The sequence below is a fragment of the Neomonachus schauinslandi genome, chromosome 7 (genome assembly GCF_002201575.2).
Source record: "Neomonachus schauinslandi chromosome 7, ASM220157v2, whole genome shotgun sequence".
NCBI lineage: Eukaryota > Metazoa > Chordata > Mammalia > Carnivora > Phocidae > Neomonachus > Neomonachus schauinslandi.
Window position 1 is genome coordinate 23,935,577 of NC_058409.1, and position 25,020 is coordinate 23,960,596.

The 25,020-nt window shown below is 47.7% G+C and overlaps 1 protein-coding gene across 2 annotated transcripts in view; it reads left to right on the top strand.

The window, feature by feature from the left end:
* The window catches only part of SLC22A4 (solute carrier family 22 member 4), a 40,821-nt gene that overhangs the window by 3,146 nt on the left and 12,655 nt on the right, over positions 1 to 25,020 (top strand). For both annotated transcript variants that reach the window (XM_021701840.1, XM_044916746.1), the window contains exons 2-4: positions 12,096 to 12,199; positions 13,596 to 13,750; positions 22,500 to 22,671. In XM_021701840.1, the coding sequence (XP_021557515.1) occupies positions 12,096 to 12,199; positions 13,596 to 13,750; positions 22,500 to 22,671 (431 nt within the window). The remainder of the gene's footprint in view (positions 1 to 12,095; positions 12,200 to 13,595; positions 13,751 to 22,499; positions 22,672 to 25,020) is intronic.

Below are 25,020 nucleotides of genomic sequence, written 5' to 3' on the forward strand. Positions count from 1 at the left end.
TCCTTAAAAAATTAAAAATAGAATTGCCATTGAATCCAGCAATATCACTTATGGGCATAGATACACAAGAATTGAAAGCAGGGTCTCAAAGAAATATTTGTACACTTATGTTCATAGCAACATCATACACAACAGCCAAAAGGTAAAAGCATCCCAAATGTCCATCAATGGATTAATGGATAAAGAAAGTGTGACATATAGATACAATGGAATATTATTCAGCCTTAAAAAGGAAGGAAATTCTGACACATGCTACAGTACAGATGAACTTTGAGGACATTATGCTAAGTGAAATAAGCCAGTCACAAAAAGACAAAAAAATGTGTGATTTTGCTTGTAGGAGATATGAAGAGTACTCAAACTCATAGAAACAGAAAGAAGTAGTTAGTAGGCGCTAGGGCAGGGGAGGAATGGGGAGTTATTGGTAAACGGGTATAGAGTTTAGTTTTGCAAGATGGAAAGAGTTCTGGAGATTGTATAACAATATGAATATATTTAACTCTACTGAACTGTATACTTAAAAACCATTAAGATGATAAATTTTATGTTATGGGGTTTTTTTTTTTGTTTTTACAATTTTTTAAAAATGAGGATCATAAGAGTGCACAGCTTCTCTGAGTTGTTGGGAGGACTCATGAACATCATCGGCTGGTGGGTGAGGAGAGGTAGGGCAGGACCTCATCACCTCTGGCTATACACATGGGCATCATGGGAGCTGTGCCAAGGTCCAAGTTACAGCCAGTATAATAGGTGATGAGACTTGCTGGAGGCTGAGTTCCTTTCCGCCTGGGGAAGTTCCAGGACCCACAGAATAAGACATAGTCCAACCCCACACTGATTTGGCCAGTGCCCATGGGAGAAATGGTCCCAGTTCAACCATACGGTCAAGCCCAAGGGCCCTGAACAGGTTCTCTGCGTCCCACCTGGCATGATACAAGTAGAGGGACTGTTATCAAATTGTTTCTGCCTTACACCTCTGTGCAGGATCTCCCAGTGGGCATACTCTCTGGGACAGCTGAACCAACACCTGACTCCCACAAGGATGGCAAGGTCAGCCAGGAACCCAAGGATGGCATGTCCTGCTATGGAAATGCCTTTCATAGAATGCTGGGAGGCAGGAGTCTGGTGTTTGAGCTGGGACTTGCTTGAGTACATCTATCTGTCTGTGTATATGTGCTTAAGGTAGTTTCCTTCCTCAGGGGTTGTTTGTGAAGTCCCATTTACTATTCTTGGGTACTCATTAAGAAGTACATTTTAAAAAACTTCATTTTGAATTAATTTTTGACTTAGAGAAAAGTGGTGAAATAGTACAGAGAATTCACATATACCTTTCAACCAGCTTCCCTTAGTGTTAATAATTTACATAACCATAATTCATGTATCAAAACCAGGAAATTAATGTTGGTTGCACTACAATTAACTAAACTACAGACAGTATTTGAATTTCGCTGGTTTTTCTAGGAATATTCTTTTTCTGTGTTTGGATCCAAAGCAGAAGCCTACATTGTATTTAGTTGGCATGTCTCCTTAGTCTCCTCCAATCTGTGACAGTGCCCCAGTCTTGCCTTATCTTTCATGACCTTGACACTTTTTATAAGTCTATCAGTTATTTGTTTTTTGTTTTTAAAGATTTTATTTATTTATTTGACAGAGAGAGACACAGCGAGAGAGGGAATACAAGCAGGGGGAGTGGGAGAGGGAGAAGCAGGCTTCCAGCTGAGCAGGGAGCCCAATGCCTATGTGGGACTCAATCCCAGGACCCTGGGATCATGACCTGAGCCGAAGGCAGACGCTTAATGACTGAGCCACCCAGGTGCCCCAAGTCTATCAGTTATTTGGATGAATGTCCCTTGGTTTGGATTTGTGTGATTTCTCTCATGATAAGATTGAGTTCGTGTACTTTTTGGTCAGAATATCATAGAAGCAATATGTCCTCAGAGTATCATACCAGTGGGTATATGATGTCAATACAGCTTCTTGTTGTTGTTTTTTAAGATTTTATTTATTTATTTGACAGAGGGAGACACAGTGAGAGAGGGAAACACAAGCAGGGGGAGTGGGAGAGGGAGAAGCAGGCTCCCTGCTAAGCAGGGAGCCCGATGTGGGGCTCGATCCCAGGACCCTGGGATCATGACCTGAGCCAAAGGCAGACACTTAACCCACAGAGCCACCCAGGCATCCCTAGATACTGCTTGTTAATGGCAATGTTAACCTTGATCAGTTGGTTAAGTTGGTGTCAGCTGGGTTTCTCCACCCTGGAGTCACTATTTTCCCCATTAATAATTGATAAATATCTTGGGGGAGAGACTTTGAGATTCTACAGATATCCTGTTTATCCTCAAACATTTACCCACTGATTTTGGCATCCATCTGAGGACCTTCATAGAAACAAGTATTACTGTGGTATTTGCCTAGTGGTGATCTGTGTCTCCCACATTCCTTCCACATTACTTCCAATTTATTAATTGGAATTCTTCTCTGCATAAGAGCTTCCCCCTCATTCCCACATATTTATTTATGCAATTATTACTTTATTTAAGTACTTTATATTATACTAGCAATATTTATGCAATATATTACTTTATATGCATACTTACTTGATTCCACGAGTTACCATCTAATACTATCCTTATTTATTTTGTTGCTCCAGCTGGTTCAGTTTGACCCAAGTTATTTTTCACTTCAAGGATAGAGACAGTAAAAGTCCAGGGAAAGGTCCTTCAATTTTCCCTTGCAGGGTGGAGTGCCAGACACCTCTTAGCTATGTTATCTGCAGCCTGCCAGCACAGGAACGGGAACAGGGACTGGTGAGATCTGGCCCCACGGATTGGGACTGAAAATTCTGTTGAGGAAAGAAGGGACCCCAAGCATCCCCAGACATATCTGTCTGATATGGAGTCCTTGTTGCTGAGACCTACTGTAGTGGCGAGACCAGTCTTAAGGAGCATGGCTCTCCATACAGCCCTTTGGCGCCATAGACCCCAAAGAGAAAGAGACTACATGCAAGAAAACGCAAAGGCCTCCTGCCCTAAGGCTGAAGGAACAGAGAGAGCAGCAAATGTCCTGCCTAGATTTATCAGAAGGGCTGCAGGGCAAGCAGTAGGGGTGAGCCTAGCTCATGGCCAGGATGTAAGCATGGGCTCTCCTTCCCCTCAAACATGCCCACTTTTCTCTTGGAACATCATTAGGTAGACTTGACCCCCTTCAGTCCATAGGCTGGGCAAATGAGGCGGTCACTTCTGAGCTGAGTACCACTTCTCCTAGGCCCCATGCTCCAGAGACCCTGTGAGAGCCTTTTTGTTAAGGACCAGCTTTCTGTGGCAGGCTCCCAGTGGCCCGAGGCAGGCATGTTGCTTCATCGTATGGGCTTCTGTCCTCTCCTGCAGTTGGCTGCATTCTTTAGAAACCCATGGGTGGAGCTGCTGGTGGGTATGCCCTTGAACATGATACAGCCTCCAGCAAAGGGTCTGAACCTCTAGAGGCACTAGCCTTGTGCCGTCTTTCCTGGGACCTGGGGTCAGGGCATGGACAGAGCAGGACACACTGATTCTCCACCCATAGCCCAAAGGTATGAGGTAGGAACATGGGGGCCTCCTCCTCTGTTATCAGGGCACCTATGGGAGGCATTGGGAATAGGAAAGGAGGGATGATGAGACAGACTAAGGCTGGTATCTAGTTGGTCACCACATCGGACTGCATATGGCAGCTCCCAGAGATGTGACTCCTCTGAGGCCTGGGTGGGCTCTGGAAAGGTAAAAACTTTGAGCAATAGGCAGGCTTAGGCTGTGTTCTTTCTATCAGGCCTACAAGCTACCAGGGAATACTGCTGGCTAGCATGGGGACTGGCAACTCAGCTGTCAGGACAGCCTGAATATTAACCAAGTTCATGTTCAGACTAGCTCTCTGTCAGATTCCAAAGGGGAGAAGGTGTCAGACCTCCGCCTCCAGCCAACACCAGTGAGATTTTCAGAAAGGTCTTTCCAGAAAACAAATAAAGAAAACCCAAGGGTTTTCCCTAGCTCGGGTTTGAATGCACTTCCCTGTTTGTCATCTGCATCGCCCCAAACTGTTTGCCTGTTGCCTCTCAGCTGTGTTCCTCGGACAAAGGCGACCAGGATCTGGGTGTGCTTTTGTCTGGAGGCTGCTTCACCCACATCTCCTGCCAAGTTTCTGGATAAACAGCCTTTGTCCACCCCTCCTGGTAGGCAGCAGAACCCTCACACAGAGTCCAAGAGGTAGGATGGCATATTGACAAAAACAAAGTTTTGGCAGGGTGGGTCAGAGGAGCTGCAGGTGCCTCAGGCCTATGCATGGACAGTAACTTATGGCCAGCTAAATTCAGTTTATGTTCAAGGCTAACGCAGGGCTGCCGTGTTATCTGAGACCCTGGTCTAGTTTTAAGCATGCCTCTGGAGCCCAAAAGAAAAGCAAGGATCCCCATTTGGAGTATAGTGACGGTGAAGAGAGAATGGAGGCTCTTGGGAAAGGCTAGGTTGAGCCACACACCCTGGCAATGGGCACAGATCGCCCAAGCCTGCCGGCTTTTGCTGCGTATTTGCAGGACTGGAGGGCAGATTCGCAGCGGATCTTTCCAGAGCTTCCCCTCCATGTTGAGGGGGCTGACATAGACCCCATGCCATTTACTTATGTTCCCAGAGTGGAGCTAGTAGACCTGTGGTGGATCCAGTGCTGGGATGCAAGGGGGAGAGCCCGGTCTCTGAGTAGCCTCTTCTCCTTCCCTCAGGTCCCTCCAGTCCCATCCTCACCATCCCACTCAACCCCCTTGGGTCTTTTACTTCGGTTCAGCCTCCAGTGACCACAGAGCTCTCCACCAAGGCCTCCCCACCTATGGTTGCTTTCTGTTTACCTCCAATCTGAGAAGAAAGGATACTGAAAACATTTTAAGGTTTAGCCCCCCTCGATCCTGTGAGCTCTGAGCTGTAGAGGCTTGATTCCTGGTGAGTATATCCAAGAGATTGAGGAGTCCCATCCTCTACTCGGCCCCTACTCATACAGTGGCAGCTCGGCTCCAGATGCCACAGGCTGAGAATACTGGGGCTCTGGTTCTGGTTGTCCCAGATTGTTTGTAAGGTAGATGTTCCATCCAGGAGAGGCAAGCTGAAAAGACAGAGGTTACCACCCTCACCCAGTATCCAATTCATAAAGCAGGGTGTCACTTTGAGGGCTGCTTTACCTGCCACCAGCTCTGGGGCAAGGGCTCAGAGATTTTTGTCCAGGGGGACGGGAAGTCCATAAAAACAGAGAGCTCTGAAGCTGTCCCCACAGGAAATAGCCTCATTTGAAAGAAGTTGAAGAAGAAAAACACTAATCTGTATGACTCAGAAACTCAATGAATTTCAAGTAGAAGAAACAAAAAGAGTTCCACACACAGACACATTATGGTAAAACTGCTGAGAGCCAGAGACAAAAGGAAAGTTTTGAAAGCAGCAAAAAAAATATGATTTGTCATATTTTTTATTAGGGAACTCTAATAAGTTTTACATCTGACTTCTCATCGGAAACAATGGAGGCCAGAAGGCAGTGGAATAACGTATTCAAAATGCTGAAAGATAAAAAGATGTCAACCAAGAATCTTATTTCTAGCAAAATTATCTTTCAAAAATGAAGTAAAGACATTCCCAGATACAAAAACAAACAAACAAAAAATGTGGGGAGAAATTTGGGTAGCTGTGCTGCATTACAAGAAATACTTAAAGAAGTTCTTCAGGAGTTAAATTTTTTTTAAATGCATGACTTAAGCTCTGAGAACTAGAAAACATCTTTGAAAGAAATTAAAGGAGACCTAAATAAGTGGAAAGACATGTCATGTTCTGTTCATGAAGCAGAAGGCATAATATTGTTAAGATGACAGCACTCCTCAAATTGATCTGTAGATTCAACACAAAAGGAGTTCAGCATCATTAGTCATTAGGGAAATGAAAATTGAAACCACCATGAGACACTCCTTAACACCCGCTGGGATGGTTAAAATTAAAATGACATACAATAACAACTATGGGTAGGAACATGGGGAATTGAAACCCTCACTCGGTACTGCTGGGATTACAAAACTGTGCAGCCACTTTAGAAAACAGGACATTTCTCGAAACTTAGCAGTTCCACTCCTATGGATATACCAAAGAAAAATGAAAACATACATCCATGCAAAATCTTGTACACAAAAGTTCATAGCATCAGTATGCATAAGAGCTGAAAAGTAGAAACAACCCCATTGTCTAGCAACTGATGACTGGCTAAGTACGATATGGTCTACCCATACAATGATATATTATTCAACCGTAAAAATCAGGGAAGTAGTGATACATGCTAAAACCAGATGAATGAACCTTGGAAACATTATGCTAAGTGAAAGAAGCCAATCACAAAATACTACATATTGTATATGTTCCCTTCTATTAAATGTCCAGAATAGGCAAATCCTTAGAGACGGCAAGTATATTAGTGGTTGCCAGGGGCTGGGGGAAAAGAGTGGGAAGGAACTGCTCATAGGTATGGGGTTTATTTCAGAGGTGCTGAAAATGTTCTAAAATTAGATAGTGCTGATGGTTGCACAACTCTTTGAATATACTGAAAACTACTGAATTGTACACATTACAAGAGTGAATTTTAAGGCATGTAAATTGTATTTCAACGAAGCTATTATAAACAAAAAGAATAAAAATGCCAGCTTCCCCCTCCCCACTCATCCCCCTGCCTGCCCTACCACCACAGTGGCCAGGCAATGTCTTGCTTGGTCACAACAAAGTTACGAAAAAGAAATTGGAGTGGATGTGTGTTCTATTATTAACTACTCCCTAGTGTTCCCCTGGAAAGAAAAAAAAGTGTAAGAGACACAATAGAAACTTATTTTTCATTCTTAAATAGACTATCGCTAACTTTTCCTTCACAGTCATCTCTGAGATTGATATTTATTTATAAAAGGAGTTTACACTTTGTGTCAAAAGCTTTTTCAGTTTTTTTGTCTTTGACCAGGAAGTTCTTATTTCTAAGAATTGCTGTTGCCTGGTCAGGTTTAAGTGTAACCTGCTTCCCTTACTTATTCATGCTGTTTGTTCTAAGTCATGGTTTTGCTATGAGGACAAAGGCATGAACTCCCTGGAAAGGGGACTACCATTTCATGAGGCCTGAAATGTGTTAGATGCTGTGTCAAACACTCCACTTATATTTCCTGTCCTGTGCTCACAAACCCAGGAGGGGATTTTTTTTAAAGATTTTATTTATTTATTTGACAGAAAGAGAGAGCGCACAAGCAAGGGGAGCGGCAGGCAGAGGGAGAGGGAGAAGCAGGCTCCCCGTGGAGCAGGGAGCCCCTAGCGGGGCTCGATCGCAGGACCCCAGGATCATGACCTGAGCCACCAAGCCACCCAGGCGCCCCACCCAGGAGGGGGTCTTATTGTCCCATCTTTGAAGATGAAAAAGAAGGCCGATTCGGGTGGATGAGTGCCTAAAGTCACACGGCCAGAAAGTGGCAGAGCCCAAAAGAACCTCTGTTCTTTATTCAACAACAGGCTGCCTTCTGGAGGTCTCAGTTCTATGGAGATCACAGGGATGATCTTATCGTTATGGTCCTTCAATGGCTTTGGTAAAGGCTAAAACTGCTAGACTGGCTACTTGGAGAGTTCAAGGTTGAGGATGATTTTCAAAGGACAGTATGTGATACCTCGCATTTCCCAAACTCATTTTCCATTACACCTAATCGTTCAGCATTCAGCGCTCCTGCATCAACAATTTGTGAAAAATCCACCACGCGCCTAGCCTTGTGCAAGCATTAGTTATCTAAAATGAGTTCAGGTTTTAGAATTCTGTCCATGTGGAGGAGGATGAGGAGGGGGTGCCTCTTTTCCTCTCTAGCCAGAGAGCAAGGGCACAGTGGCCTAGAACAGAGCCCGCCCCGCCCAGGACAGCTGGGCTCATGCATGCACATATGCACACCTGATCTGTCCTGTAAAGTATGCTTGACCTTGAGCTTTGTAGAGGTAGCAACCATGTCTGTTTTGTGCCCCACACAGAGTCTGGCCCAGAGCAGGTGCTCAATGACGGTTGAATAAATAAGCATTCCTTTTACCAATCCACTAGAACTTGGGCTGGTTGCTTCATTTCCTCATTTGTAAAATAGGGATAAAGAGAGTACCCATTTCACGTGGTGACCTTGAGATCCCATGAGATAATACAAGGCACACAGTGAGCACCCAACATTCTGTAGTTATCATTTCTGTTATTACTGCTAAGTGGCATGAGATGCATTCTCTTCTGTGCTGAGGGTGACCTCCCCATCTTCTATTACCTTGTGACCTGGGTTTTTGTTTCTTAAAGCAAAGCCGAAGGCCAGATGGCCCTTGTGCAATTTTTGTTGCACAAAGAGCTCACTCTGCTGTGTTATGGAATGTCAGTCTAAGACCCTGAGGATAAGACAGACACAGTAACCCTGGGAAGGCATATCCAGTGCTCCCACCCTGCACAGCTTGGGGCCAGTTAGTTCCCACAATCCACTCTCCCAGTGTGTGTGTGGGGGGCAGGGCGGATGAGGTTTTAGAAATATTAGCACTTGACCTGAAAACACAGCTGCAGAGCAATACCAGCCAGCTCCTCACCAGACTGTCCACCACAAGCCTCTGAGCAGGCCACATGCACGGATGTTTGTGTGTACATGTGTGTATGCATATGTGCAGAGACCCAAGGGACACTTCTGTCTTATAGAAAAGACTGTCTTCTACCGGGTCTACAATGTCATTGTGAGCCACAGGGAGTTCTCTGGGCTCTGGCTAGTGGGGCCCCAAGACACACCCCTCACATCCCAAGGGGCAGGTCACAGGTGGGGCCTGGCCTTCACTAGAATAACCCCATGGAGGAAAGGGCCCTTCTTCAGGCTGGCAGCCTATTTATCAGACTCCAGTCCCATGAATTACAGCTGGAATTTTGTCTGCCAATCCTGTGTCCTATTCCTAGGTCCTTTGCAGCTTTCCAACAAGATTCTTTGGGCACAGTAATTCCTCAAGAGAGGGCCCAACCTTGGAACCAGCCATGGGTAGCCATGACGTCAGCTGCCTTCCCTTGTATGAGCAGGATTTCCAAAACCGGACAGCACCCTACATGGGCCTGGGATAGGTGACTTCACATGGCTATCTCTGTGCCACATGATGCTGATAGGGGCCTTCTGGGGCCCACTTCAGGGAGGAAGAGGGACATAGAGCCATGGCTGCATAGGCTCCAGCAGGGGAGCGATGGGGAGCTGGCCCACACCTCATCCTTCCCAGCATCCCGCTTCAGAACTTGCCCTGCTCCATTCTCCAAAGACACCATGCTCGAGCCACTACAGGGCCATCTTTATGGGAATGCAAACTGTGCAGTCACACAGGCCCTCACACTTGGTTGTAATGCTCTGCTATTGATGTCCTGAAATTCTTCATAATTTTTGAACGAGGGGTCTTGCATTTTCACATTGCACTGGGCCTGCAAATTAAGTAGCCAGTCCTGCTCACTACCCTTACCATGTAATCCCTGCCTCCACATCTGACAGTCTTCCTCTTTACTTTCTGTCTTTAAGTCTTATTTATCCTACCCTAAGGCAAAATCCTGACAGAAAAAATACTCAAAAAACCACAAAGGAAAACACATTCTCTTTGAAAGAGCTTTTCTGCTTGACTGCAGATAGAATGGTGATAGTGGATAACGGACACATAGATACCCCTACCACGTGTGAGATTTTCTCAGCTCTGTCCAGTGCTAAAGGCTGTGGAAAAGGTTTCTCACCCCTAGTCCTAGCATCTTCCTTGTAGCAGATGGTATTTAATAAGCTCATTTGTCTGACTTTTAGAGTTCTTGCCCAAAGCATAACATGGGTAAAGATTGAGTTCTGAGGCCTGAGTTGGTACCTAGCAAGGCTATGTACTTGCTATGACTTCAGACAAACACTAGTCTCAGAGCCTCTGTTTATTCTTTTTTTTTTTAAGATTTATTTATGTATTTGAGAGAGAGAGAACGTGAGCGCGGGGGGAGGGGCAGAGGGAGAGGGAGAGAGAATCCCAAGCAGGCTCCATGCCCAGCACAGAGCCCAACGCAGGGCTCCAGTCCCACAACCCTGAGATCATGACCTGAGCCAAAACCAAGAGTCCAATGCTCAATCAACTGAGCCGCCCAAGTGCCTGAGCCTCAGTTTACTCATACAAAACAGGCAAAACAACATGTTATGAGGCTTTGGAGTCTCAGTTGCTAATCTCTGTGTGCTGGGGCAGATTCCAAGCTCTTTTCTGACACTTTGGCCAGTGATTTTTGGAAGTGGGTGTGGCCATTAGTTCAGGTGCATGTCCTTCTGACCCATGTGCGGCAGGGCACATGAATCTGGGCATACAGTTTTGGAGGGTTTGTGCCCTTTCCCCCGAAGGCCATTCAGGAACCCCAGCTGAAGCAACCGTACTCCGGGCATGGTCTCAGATGCATCCTGATTGTGTCTGAGGAGCAGAGAGCCGAGTTCCTGGCCGGCTTCGTTTTTCCCCTGCAGAGCTGTGCTTCAGCATTCTGCCTGTAGCCAGCATTGTGGGTGTCAGGAGAGACGGCCTCATGAATCTTGTTATTGTCTTTCAGACGGGGGTGTTCTCAAGGACATTATCCTCAACATCATGGCGTGACCCCTTTGTGGAAGGAAGTATGCAGGAGAGACTTCTCTCAGGTCCAAGTACTTAGAAAAACTAGCTTCTGCAGAACAGTTTAACACTTTGCATGAAACAGGGATGGTGCAAGCTGAGCCGCTGGAAACCTGGGAGCCTGGCAAGCAGGCAGGCCCCTGGGCAGGACGACTGGCTGTCAGTCTTACCCTTGGCTCGCTTATTTTGCAATCCCTCCTCCCCAGTGCTGTTTGCCCTCATTCCTTAGCGTTTTGTTTTATACTCTTCTCTGGTCTGTGTCCTTACAAACACCTCTCTCTGCGAGAGAGTGAGGTGTGATATGAACATGCGAATTCATTTTTAAATCTATTTCAGGGAAGTTGTGAGGATTAAGGACTGAATTGCTTCATAAATGTTACAGAAGCAGCACCACCGCTCAGTGCAGGTGGGACTGGGCAGAAGACGGGGGCTTTTTCCTCTAGACTGGATCATCTCGCTACACACAGCAATCTCCTGATCCACAGCCCCCAGAATACTTAGTGGTACCTATATATATTATACATACATATATATATATATATATGTATGTATAATATATATAATACATACCTGCATATATTATATATATATATATAATGAAAGCTCACTGAACACACTTTGAAATTTTTGCAACCTCCTTTGAGATTTTGCTGACTTGACTTAATTGAAGAGCTGAGAACTGAAGTTCTTGCTGAAGCCCGCATTTTATGGATCCACCAGCAGGGACTTATTAGGGCCACCACAACCCACAGGCCTTGGGAGACAGGAGGAACCACCCTTCTAGGAAGGCTGGGTGGGAAGGAGTGTGGAGGGAGATAAAGAGCGCTGGAGAGGTCTAGATACCCCACCCCCGCCACACAGTGGGCCCTGAATTCAGGTCCCAGGCTTGGCCTACGGTGTGAATAGAGCAGGGAGAAGAGGTTTTTCTGGAGGTGTCTGCTCAGAAGATATCATCACAGACCACTTGCACTTTTCACCAAGGCAGAGGAAACTTCTACACTTGGACCAAGTGACCAGGCCTCCTGCCCTGCCCCTGGGGAGTTTCAAATACCTTCCCTCCATGCTCAGATGCCTTCTGGAGCAGAAATACTACCTTGGCTCATACTGCTTCACAGCTGAGGGGTCACCAGTCACAACCATGGCCCCAGCTAGCTTCTCGATATGTGACGCAAGCAGTGAGCTGAGGTATCACTCTCTCTTTCCCTCAGAAGAGGAGGGTGGGTCTCAGGGAGGACAGTGACTTGCCCGAGTAAGTGGCAGAGTGAGGAGCCAATGCCAGGGCTGTGAGGTCTATGTTCTTAGCACCAAGTCAACAGCCTGTCACAGGAAGGAGAGAGCCTGTTCCAGCTGCCATGCGAATACTCCCTCAGCGCTGGCCTGGGGCTGGGCCTGCTGGAGGGCTGGGCTCACACTTCATGTTGTCTTCTCTGGCAGTGGAATCTAGTGTGTGAGGATGATTGGAAGACGCCCCTCACCTCCTCCCTGTTCTTTGTGGGCGTGCTCCTCGGCTCCTTCGTGTCTGGGCAGCTATCTGACAGGTAAGGAGGCTGGGAGGGAGAAGAGGTGCAACAGGGTCCCCTGTCAATTCACTGCCTATCTTGGGGTTGGACTGAATTGAAGGTATTTCTACCCAGAGAAAGAGAGGCCCCTCATACCAACAATTCAGTGAAAGGAGGAGCCATGATGTCTCATGGTTTCTGTTCCCTCGACCCCTTGCCGGAACCCTCTTTTGTTCCGTTATCCCAGCCTTGCGCTGTCAGGGCTTAGGCGGAGGGTCAGGGGGCAGGCTATGGCCCCCCTGGAAACTGGTCCTTATAGCACCAAATCTCTCAAAAAAACATCACCACTGCCTCCCCATCCACTCCCTAACTCTTAGATGACAGGGGATCTATCCACAAACAGCCATCAGACAAGAGTAAGGGCCAGACAGCGAGCGCCCACGTCGCGGCTGGGGGTCAGGCCCCTGGCCGGGCACCAGGGCCACAGAGCTGACCCACGTTGGTTGTGGGCCTCCTAGAATGCAGAGTCTCTAGAGGAGACAGCACCACAGCTCCAGAAGAAGTGCCCTTCTGGCCCCCGAATGTTCTAAGGGGACCAGAGCAGAAAGGTGGGAGTGCTAAATAGCAGTGTTAGGAAGGCTTCCCAGAGGAGTGCCTGTCCCTCCTCCCGTTACAAAGTCCCAAGGGACCGCAAGCCCAAAAGCCTGAGACCTGATTTTGGAAAATGAGGTAGGAGACTGTTCTGCTCACCCCTGTGCTCCACTCTACCCACTGGTCACTATCAGAAAGTGAAATGAAGTCTTAGGCCAACTGCCATGTCATGGGTACTACGTAGAGCTACACTTCCTATAGGGGACTCGCTTGCAATTTTGGTTGCATGTTAGACTCACCTGGGAAAACTGTATAAATCCCATTACCCAAACTGCATCCGAGAAAATGAGAATCTCAGGAGGTGGGGTGCTGGCCCCAGCATTTTTTGGCACCAGGGGATTTCAAGCGCAGCTAAGGTTGAATACCACTGCCACAGAGGGGATCTTCATTTTGGATTGACAGAATTCCCATATTGCTCATATTAGATGTCTCTGCAATCTGTACTTACCCATTTTCCAGAAATGTGGTGGCATCTTCTACCTGTGGCTTGTTCTAAGGAGCAGGTTTCTATGGAGACCTTGCATGAGCTGCTTTGTGCTTTCGAGATATGGGTCCTCTACAGAAGTTTTAGAATCTCAAAAGGCACCCCCTGGGCCGATGGACATCTGAGACATCGCTAAGGAAGAGCTCAGGAGGATGAGACAGGGAGAAAAGTCTGTCACAGCCCTGAAAACAGAATAAAACAAAGAAAGTCTGCAGTGATGCGTGACTCAGGGCTTGCCACGTGCCCTGAGTTACAGCTGCTGTGGCCTGCGCGCGCCATGTGTTGTGCTATATTCTACAGGTTTGGCAGGAAGAGCATCCTCTTCGCAACCATGGCCGTGCAGACTGGCTTCAGCTTCCTGCAGATTTTCTCCATCAACTGGGAGATGTTTACTGTATTATTTGTCATCGTCGGGATGGGCCAGATCTCCAACTATGTGGTGGCCTTCATTCTAGGTAGGAATGGTCTCTGACCCTCAGAGCTTCTCCTTCCAACCCTCTGAGAGGCCCAGAAAGAGGGGGCCCCTGAAGAGGGCCTAGGGAGTGCTCTTCACACGGAAGGAAACACCACAACCCACAGGCTGTGCTTCTAAAACAGGGTCAGCCTCAGATATACCTGTGTGGGGGAGGGGACTGTGATCTCTGGTTCTTTGATTTGGTCACGGGCAAGGCAGATGCTCACAGGGAGCCCATTCTGTGCTGGGCTCGAAAGTGTGGTGGTGAAGAGAAGCTGCAGCTGATCGGAACCACCCACACGATAATTGAGACACATTTCAGGAGCCCAGGGCTTGGGAAAGGCACAAAGTTGGGGTGTCGGGAAGGAACCACCTAGATAGCTCTTTGATCTGAGTTGTGAAAGGCTGGGACATCGGCCTGGGCCTGGACAAGTGTTCCTGACAGCCGTGCATGGCCCATGGAGGGATTCAGGGCAGCTGGTGTGGCCGGTACACAGGTGGAGGAGGCAGGTGCTGACAGGAGTTCAGTGCCGGGTCCACCATCACTGGGCAGGGCCGGCCTCACCCTGAGTCACAGTGCACCCCAGAGCCTATCAGCTGCGTGCAGGACAACGTGCTCTGTTGGTAGGGGTTCCTGTCTCCTAGCTGCAGCCTTGCTTCTGGAGGATCAGGCAGCATGAAGGGGACGCACAAGCTAAAGGTCATGAGGAGGCCCCCAGGGCCCTCACCAGTGCTTCCTGGGAGGAAGTGAGGTGAGCTCCAAGCAGGGGTCACCCTCAGGAGCAAGCGTCCCCAGCATGCTCTCTGACCAGCTTGGGGGGTGGGGGGAATGAGGCAGCAGACATCAGTTCCCATAATCTCTCGTGGGATGGTATATCCCTGTTGGCTCAGTGCTGGCCTAGTTTGTCCCTATTGTCACAGTGTAATTATTAATAGTGTCCTTTTATTGTCAGTCTAACAATTCTTCCTGTCTCAGAAGCCTAAATCTGTTAAGATGGATTCTGATTGCTTTTAGAATTTGGAATGACTCACTAGCTTTGGAGATGCTGTGTCCTCTTAGCTGAGGAGGTCTACACTCTCTGTGAGGTTGCCAACATGGGATTGCTCACATTCCACTCCTTTAATCATTTGTGAAGAGCTCCTTGCCACAGCCAAGGTGTCTGCAGGGGGTGGGGGGAGGGGAGAGCATTCTGAAGCCACAGGGGCACGGCAGTTAGCACCCTCTTTAGCTGGCCCCAACAGGAAGGTGGCCTCTCTCCTCCCTGCAGGGAAGGAGGGGAGCCAGATGTTCTTAAAGAAGGTCCTTTGTGTATACGACACAGAGCTTCAGGCCAGTGGTGTGAGAAACTAGGGATTAGAGGAATTTAGGATGGAAACTGCAAACTCCTCATGCCTGATGGCCCCAAGGACACAGGGCTCTTGAGTAGAGCCTATTTGTTCTCATGGGCAAAATCTCCCAGAATCCATCTTCCTAGTGGTAATCCTCCCTAAACCCCAAAAGTCTAATCTGTGGCTCTGCTTGGGACAGACACATACCAACATACAGACACATAGAGACTGAACTGTTTTGAGGAGGCCTGTTCAGGATTCTGCCTGAGGCTGGCAGACCCCTTTAAGGAGGACCTAAAGGACCATCTGAAATGGAAGGGCAGAAAATCATAGAGAAGCCCCATCATTAGGATTGGAAGCCAGAAGGGGTTTGTGCCAGGCATGGCATCCCATTCTACTGAATGGCCAGGATTGAGCCTTTACTTTCCAGGGGCACAGGATACTTCTGGGGCCTTGGAACCTCCCATCTGGGAGAGCCCACCCCAGGCCTCCTGCAGGGAGGTCCTGCCCCGCTGGCGCTGACACTACAACCTGCACCCCCCCCCCCAACTGCTCCTCATGCCAAGAAGAATGATAGGGCCAAGGGGAAAGTAAGATCTTGTAAGATCCGTCAGAGCCCAGATTTACAAGCCAGCCATCAGTGAGCTGGATGCTGGGTGCATCAGCCAGGGTCCCGGAGCCTCCCTGGCTGTCGTTTCACTCCACTGTGCTCTAGGAAACTGCTGACTTTTGTGTCCTTGTATGAGACTCTGTGTTGGGTTCTCAGGTTTGGATATTTAAGAATGTCACTGAAAACCTATCCGCCCCCCGCCCCGAGCTGCGGACTCTGGAGTCACGGCCTGGGGCGGGGCCGCAACGTGCGAGCGCTGGGCGGGGCGGGGCGGGCGCGGCGCGGGGCGGGGCGGGCGCGGGGCGGGGCGGGGCGGGGCCGCAACGTGCGAGCGCTGGGCGGGGCGGGGCGGGGCCGCAACGTGCGAATGCTGCCCAGTTTCTCCGCAGCGCCGTAGCGCTCTCTGGCGTCCCAGGGCTAAAATAGTGAATTCTGGGTTCCGAGTAAAATAAACGAAAGCTTGGGGTCTAGGCCTTCTCTTTTGCCCTCTGGCTCTAGAGAAGGGTTGGCAAGACTCTGTGATAATAATCTCATTTTAAGGGACTTCTCATTAATTCGGGAAGCTGAATTACTCCCATTCTCAAAACGACACAGAAACGGATCATTCCTTGTTCTACTTTTTAAAAATTGTAAAGCTTGACAGAGGCATAGGAGATAGGAAAAGGGAGGGAAGCAACAGTGCTAGCCAAAGGAACATAAAGTGGATTCACCTGGTAGTGAGGACCCTGCCAAAAAGATGCTGGTTTAGGAGGAAATGACCACTCAGGACCAATGACACTGACCCTGTCTGTACTCCAGCTCCCCCTCACCATCTCCTACTGTTTCCCAGGAATAGTGCCTCCAAGCTGTCCGCCGCCTTCTGGGTAAGATGCCAGGGACTCCTTCTTTATCCCTCCTAACTACCTGGTCAAATTTATTTTGCACTGTTAACTGCCTTCCTGTCTTGACCCATCCACTAATTCAGTATTTTCCTAGTACTCCTAACATCAGCCTCCTGTGCAGTATTTGTGCCAACATGCTGACCTGTTTAAAACTTCTGCTTCCTCTGGTGTCTAGATGTGTGCTTCCTTTCCAGAAGTATGTAACTGATGGCATCCTCCTTTATAATTCTGGCTACCAGAAGAAGACTCAGGCAAAATTGAAATTTAACTCTGTCAATTGTGCATTCTTTATCAGCCACATATTTTTAAAGTGTTTTTAAATTGAGATACAATTGGGACGCCTGGGTAGCTCAGTTGGTTAAGCGTTTGCCTTCGGCTCAAGTCATGATCCCAGGGTCCTGGGATCGAGTCCCGCATCGGGCTCCCTGCTCCGCGGGGAGCCTGCTTCTCTCTCTGTCTCTCATGAATAAATAAATAAATAAATCTTTAAAAAAAAAATTGAGATACAATTTGCATACCATACTATACACTCTTTTAAAATGTGTAGTTTAGTGGTTATTAGTATATTCGCAAAGTTGTGCAACCATCAACTCTTTGTAACTGCAGAACATTTCCATCACCTCCCCGAAAACCCGGTACCCGTTAGTAGTGCCTCTCGGTTTTCTTCTTTTCCTAACCCCTGGGAACCACTAATCTACTTTCTGTCTGTATAGTTTTATCTATTCTGGACATTTCAGATAAGTGAAAACATACAAGCTGTGGCCTTGTGACTGACTTCCTTCGCTTGATGTTTTCAAGGTTGGTCCATGCTACAGTGTAAATCACTATTCCACTGAATGGATTTACTACATCTTCCTCATCCATACATCAGTTGATGGACATCTGGGTTGTGCCCACTTTTGGGCTATCAAAAATAATGCTACTATCAGCATTTGAGGACAGGTGTTTTGTGGATATGTGTTTTCAGGGCTCTTGGATATGTACCTAGGAGTGGAGTTGCTGGGTCGTATGGTAATTTTATATTTAACCATTTAAGGAACTGCCATACTGTTTTTCAAGGGGATTAGTTGCATATTTTTTGTTCTTTCCTCCAAGGCAGAACTTTTGCCTTTCTTTGTATTTTACTTTAATGTTACCGTTATCTTATTGTGTTCAAATTATAAGGTACCTCAAAGACTTCAAGGGATGAGATGGAATATAAATACATTAAGAGGATGCAGACATTTACTGGCACCCCATGTTTGCACTGCACTGTGTGAAGAAAGACATTTTGGGATATATGTAGAGATAGCAAGGGTTACTTTTAACTAGAATGATCTCTTTAGGTTCATGAGAGGAGAGAGGAAGGCCTGAGTAGGGGAATATCTGTTAGTTTGGAGAGAGTTCTGAGTATTTCCAGGGAGCAAAGAGAGGTTCTACTGTCTTCCATTGGGTCTTTTGGTCAAAGGCACTGTACTTTCTTCATTCCTCTGACATTCAGCACATTTCAACTGTTTGACCAGGATAAGAGAATTAGCTCTTCCTGAGCACCTACCACATGCCAGATACTCTACTAGGCTCTTTCCATATGGTATCTCAGTCCTCATAATAAAGACCTCCATGAAGTAGGACTTATCAAAGTCACTCTAGTAGCAAATGAGTGTCGAGGAGCCCAGGCTCTCTGCAGACGCCTCTTTGCACATGGCCTCACTACTCACAACCCAGGGGGCCCTGGGTCCTATCCCATAGCCTGGCAACTGTACCATCTTCTTATTTCTTGAGCTGGGGTCTGCTGGGGTCTGCTGCAGGCTTCTGTTGGTCATTCATGGAGGAGCAGATCCTGCCTTCAATGTGGAATGGATTCAGTGGTTCCTGGGATGATGACCAGAGAAGGGCCTTGATCATTGTGGAAGTGAGCCTAGTCCTCTCTGAGTCACTCCCTCTTGGAGAGAGTACTTGGATTGGGGTGGTAGTGACAGGCAATGAACAAACACTGTTGATCAGGACATGCCGTCTGGCTTAGATGACAGAGTTCACTCCCAAGAGACACTCCGCGGCCCAACCAGACCAAGACCAACTAGGAGCAAAACCCTAGAGGGTAAACTAGCCCAGGACAGGCATCCCCAGTCAGCAGAGCCAGAATTCACTGCTGTCATCTGTTCGGCAGGTGCATACCATGGAAGGTTTGCAGGAATCAGGACTCCTCTTCTAGTGCTCCTCAGAGATGGCTGGTCGGCTATCAGCTGGTTCAAATACCAGCCCAGGAAGGGAACAGGGAAATCCTCACTTCTTGAAAGGAGGGCATGTCCTGACCCATCTCCCATCAGTGTCTCCCTTAGGAATCTCAGTTGAAGAACTGCTTATAAGGCCCAGGTTTTGCCTCCAGGTGATTTTTTTTCTGATGGTATCCATAGTTCAAACAGATCAGGCTTAAATCCTTGCTGCCCCACCTACTACCTATGTGTGAATTGAGGCAATTTGCTTCACTCTTTAAGTCTCAGCTGATTACGCGTAAAACAGAAGTAATATTCATTCTTTTTTCGTTTTTTAAGATTTATTTATTTATTTGAGAGAGAGAGAGAGAGAGAGCAAGGGGGAGGAGCAGAGGGAGAGAGAGAAACTCAAGCAGACTCCCCAATGAGCACAGAGCCCGACGTGGGGCTCCATCTCAAGACGCTGAGATCATGACCTGAGCCGAAAACCAAGAGTAAGACGCTTAGCCAACTGTGCCACCCAGGTGCCCCAGAAGTAATATTAGTTCTTGCATGATTACTGTGAAGCTTCCAAGAGATCATGTATGTAAATACTTAGTCTAGGACCTGGCTCAAAGTGCCCACTCAAAAACGAATGTTAGCTAGGAAGACGATGATAATGATGTGCTAGGAGGGGTGGCTGTCTAAAAGTCAGAGGACAGGAAGTCGTGCTAACAAGGAACTCTTCAGGGTCGTGCCATCCATGTTGCTCCCCGGAAAGGCAGAGGGATAGATTTAAAACTCTCTGTCCCCCATGGGTACTGTGCAAAGTCAGAACAACTCTGTTCTGGCCTGAGACCCGAGCTTAGAGACAGAGGTTATCCAGGAATCCAGTGGTGTCTCTTCTCTCTCTTCTCTTATCAGGGTCACAGAAGCATGGGGGAGCCCCCTTGGCCTCACGATTCTACAAGATTCTCACTTAGTCCTGTGCACTTGCTCTTTTCTGCAACCAAATCCTCTGCTGCTTCACTTCTGAAACTCTGCTTAGGAACAAAGTGCCCCCTATTTATTCCCACATCATGATAATGACAGCCAAAGTGTTTAGAAACGTGGCATGGTGAGTCTGCCTATGGAGTGGTAGGAGGGTCATTACTGAGGTAAGAAAAGATTTGGAACTGGGCGCCTGGGTGGCTCAGTTGGTTAAGCGACTGCCTTCGGCTCAGGTCATGATCCTGGAGTCCCGGGATCGAGTCCCGCATCGGGCTCCCTGCTTGGCAGGGAGTCTGCTTCTCCCTCTGCCCCTCCCCCCTCTCATGTGCTCTCTCTCATTCTCTCTCTCAATAAATAAATAAAATCTTTAAAAAAAAAAAAAAAAAGAAAAGATTTGGAACTAACACTCGTGATCCTCAAAGAAGTCAGGCCCTGTGTTTGGACATTAGTGGAGAGGCTGAAAAGTGCCCTAGGTGGTTAGGCCTATTGCCCACAGTCTGAAATGAGAGAAGCACACATCATTATTGGCCATTTCTATCAGTCTGGTTTTTAGAAATGGCTGTTCAAGAGGAAACCACTGAGGCACAACTCTCAGCTATGTTGAGTGAGGAAGAAATGGGCTGGGGATAAGGAACAATAGGCAGTGAGAATGGGAAACTAGCCAAATATAACTGACCCATGAACAATGGGGGGTTGGGGCACTGACCACCCTTCACCCACACAGTCGTAATCCACATACAACTTTTGACTCCCCCAGAACTTAACTACTAATATCACCTACTGTTGATCAGAAGCCTTACTGATAATGATGTGGGAAACAAAGGCAGAAAAAAAATTATTAAATTTCCTTACTACCTACAGCCCATTGACAAGTCCTTGAAACAGGCAGAGTGACATTCCTCTAGGGACTCAACTGCCTCGATGTTAGTACTTTGCTAAGGGCAAAAGACAATCCTAGCCCGACCACCCCCACCCCTTGCCCCCCGCCCGCCCCCCGCCAGGATCCTGTAAGTCTACTTTAACATACAAAAATTCCTTTAGAAATTTCCTTTATCTCTAAACCCCCCAAGATATGTGTTGGTAATCATCCCTCAAGCATATGGCCCACAGGGTCTCATGACTAAGGTTTTATTAGACGGTAATAAATGACCCTTTCCCAACAATAGCTAGCTCCCTCAAGGTCCAGGAAACCTTGCTTCCCACTTCCTTAGAGATTTACACTATCCCTAACCCCCTCGCAACTTGAAAGTATATAATGGGCCGCTCCTCATGAACCTGGTGCGGCTCTTTCTGCCCATGGGTTCTGTCCAAGTGCTTGAATAAAATCACCTTTTTGCACCAAAGACCTCTCAAGAATTCTTTCTTGGCCATCAGCTTCGAACCCTAACGTTCTTTCATACATCAACAACATACACAGTAGACGAACACATATTTTGTATGTTATATGTATTCTATACTGTATTTTCAAAATAAAGTAAGCTAGAGAAAAGAAAATGTTATTATGAAAACCATAAGGGAGAGAAACACATTTACAGTATCGTACTGTATTTATTGAAAAAAAATCCTTGCAGATGTGGACCCTGTAGTTATCATACTGCTCCTCTGGAATTAGCTCTTAATTCCTTAGCCTGTGCGCAGGGCATACAAATACAACTGAGAAAATATCTCCTGAAAGACAAGCCTGAATGGTCCTTTGAATGCTCTGTTTTGTGTTTCCTGGGCTACTCTTCTGTAGCGGTGGGCAGATCCCAAACAAAAAGCAGAGCTGTTGCCATTGGCCAGATCTCTGCCTCAAGGGCAGAGGACCAAGAGCGGATTCTGGAAAGGGCCTGGAGCTCTGTGCCAACAGAGGAGCTTGTTCTTGGACGCCCCCATTGCAACCGGAAGCTCTAAGAGGCAGACATATCTCTAGAAGACTTGGGGCACTGAGCAGAGCAAGAGCCAACAGCCACCTGTGTGTCCTCTCCCAAAACAGGGCCCAACACCAGGCAGTCTTGGGCCTTTGCGGTGTTCTGGGAAAGCTCTGTGAAGTTCCCTGTGTGTGTGGCCAACTCGAGAGCTGCCACCTGCTGGGCCAGCAAAATGGCTCCTTCTTTCTTTCCTTGGTCTGAATAGACTGTGTCTGCCTGGGGCTGATCCCTGAGTACAATGTGGCTGCAGGGAATTCGGCCCTGGGTGTCTGCGGGGGGGGGGGTGGGGGGGGTGGGGGGGGTAGGGGGCTGCTCTGTGTACCTCCGGAGTCAGCTGGATCCTATTTATCAGCTCTCAGGGCTCAAGGGTGGCTGATGGTGTCCTAATACGATTTTGTTAACTCTGAATTGTCCACTGTTTCCTGAGACCCCGTGTCTGTTTGTTTATAGTGGGGAAATGTGGGAAAGGCTACATGCATCGTGACCCCACAGAGCCCTTCAGAAGAGCCCCCACTGTCTCCCGGGAAACCCTGTCTGCTCCTCACCTTGGGCGCTTATTTTGGAAACGGGGCATTCTCAGAAGAGATGACCTCTCGGGGCTGGGCATGAGACGGCCATAAAAAGATAAATCTGTGGCTCCTTTAAAATCTCATGAAAACTCATCCTTCTCTAAGGCGACAAGTCTTGGGTCGCTTCCCACTTTCCTTCACGCTGATCACGCCTCCTCTGGGCCATAAGGCAAACGCCTTTTCCCTTTTCCCAGTAATTGTAGCTCGAACTCCAACTGCCAGGTAATGATGTAAAACGGCAAATATTAAAGTGAGTTAAAATGCTAATACTCCTCCCTTGTTTTGAACAGGAACAGAAATTCTTGGCAAGTCAGTTCGTATTCTATTCTCCACGTTAGGAGTGTGCACATTTTTTGCAGTTGGCTACATGCTGCTGCCGCTGTTTGCTCACTTCATCCGAGACTGGCGGATGCTGCTGCTGGCGCTCACGGTGCCCGGGGTGCTGTGCGTCCCTCTGTGGTGGTGAGTGTGGTTCAGTCCCAGACAGCCCCCCGCCGCGGCCCGGCATGCCTGGTGCTGACCCTCCCGCGGGCTGCCTGGTCCCTGTGGAGCTGACCTTGGAAGCCCGGGGCGTGTTGGCCTCGCTGCGGGTGGGCCTGTGTGCCCCGGTCTGATTCTCCACGGTCCCACAGAGCCCCGCTCTCAGGAAACCCGGCCCTTCTGAGCCCTCCCCCCGTCCCGTCCGCTGTCGGTTGTTGATCTTGTTTTTGGACATGGTACCCATGGATTTTGCTGTTTCCAATTCTGCCCCACCCTGCTCTGTTGACACCTTTCTCTCTCCAGGAAATCTCTTTCTCCTTCTGGATTCAATTCATGTAATTTCCTCAAGCTTCCCTATCACGGGGTGATTAACATCTAGGATGTGCCTGTTTATCTGCTTTGTCTTTTTTTTTTTTTTTAAGACTTTATTTATTTGTCAGAGAGAGAGCACAAGCAGGGGAAGCAGCAGGCAGAGGGAGAGGGAGAAGCAGGCTCCCCGCTGAGCAGGGAGCCCGATGCGGGGCTCGATTCCAGGACCCTGGGACCATGACCTGAGCCAAAGGCAGACGCTTCATGACTGAGCCACCCAGGCGCCCCGAGTGACCCAGATTCTGACCATAACTTAACTGAGCCACCCAGGCATCCCTCTGCTTTGTCTTGAAGGGCCAGAGAATTCTTTTCATTTAATGAGTTGTTAGAGAAATGTTCTCTCCTTCCTCGATCCTGCCACCCAATTTTGACAAATCAGTGTGGGATTAACCAAGTTTGGAGATACTGGCCCCAGTTTCACCCAATATGATTATGTGGGAAATTTCAGGTGAGAGAAGAGATTAGAATAATGGAATAAGGTCCCAGCTGCACCTTCTTTTTGGGGATTCCCCATTTCTTTTGTTTTGGGTTTTTTTTTCTCCCTTATTTAAGCAAGAGGAAAGGGGATTTCTTCTACTGGTGGGTCTCTCTCTCTCTCTCTCTTTTTCTCTCATTAACTCTTCTTGATTTGGTTTCATGATATCAATATCAAATCTCCCAACAGTATAGGTTTTACTGAACTGCTTGATCTCTACCTGTTTACACACAATGAAAGTTTCTTTGACCATTGTTTAAAAACTCATGGTTTAGACTAGTCCTCGTGGTTCCCTGACCTTTGCACACAGCCTAGGAATTTGCCAGAAGGTCCTTTATCTTGCTGCAACTGTTAGGCAGCCTTAGAGGCCAACAGGTAGCACATTTTGTCCTTGTTGGACCAGTTAGCTTGGGTTGGACCACTCCCAGTTACTGTCTTTTTATCACATCTAAGACTGCTATCGTTTTTCAGTGTAAATTCTTGGCATGGATGTACCTGAGAGGAGAAAGCAATTTTTCCCTCAGTTTCCTGGAATTTGAGAGACAGTGTGTTAAAGGTTAGATAACTATTCTGATTTGGAGATCTCCTCTGCAACCCAGTCTGAGGGTCAGGAAAACTTATGGTAAATAAGGACAGGCCACTAACTACAGAGCTCTGTCTCCAAGGAAGCACCCCAGATTTACAAGAGCAGGGCAATTTTCTGGAATGAGAGCCATCATGATCATCATCATAATCACCAACATCAGCTTTGTCACATCTTCTGACCCTCTTTCCACAATTCCCTTGCTGACTGAATTTATTGTGAAAGATGTTGGTGACCAGAGGTTCTCTCAAGACACAAGACAAGACTATTCAAAGGTTATTTTCTGCCTCCTCAGATGAATGATGTTAATTAATAATCTGTGATCCCTGGCTCTAGCTGCCATTTTGGACTAAGAGACCAGTACTTCTAAAATATGTTATAAGCAACCTTATTACTATGTGATTCTATCAGAGGGAGGGAAAGAGAGAAGGAGAATAAAAATAAAAGGGCCCTGACTGACTATAAGAGATTAGTAGGGATTTTAATTTCTAGGGCTTGGACCTTTGCTTCAGGTCCCAATATTGCAGCAAGGAACAACCCTGATAGGTCAGCCCCTGTGGTTTCCAGTAGAGACAGTCCATCCCATGAGGAGCTGCCTTACCCTTGCCCTAAGGAGAGTTCTTCCTTCTGTTGCCCCCGAGCTGGCTCGTGAGCGCTCCGGGCTGTGGGCACGCTGTACCAGGGACAGGACTACCCCAGACAGAGGACAGCCCCGGAACCAGCACACAAAGCCGTGTGCTCGTCCTAAAAGTTTAACGACAGTCTTACCATTTTCCTATAAAACAAAATAGCTTTCTTACGAACACCTCATTCCTGAGGGTGGGACATCCTGAAGCCATGCTCGTCAGTCTAGGTGGGCTGGGGTCATGCAGGGTTGGCTTGGGGCTGCTGGGTTCCCTGCTGC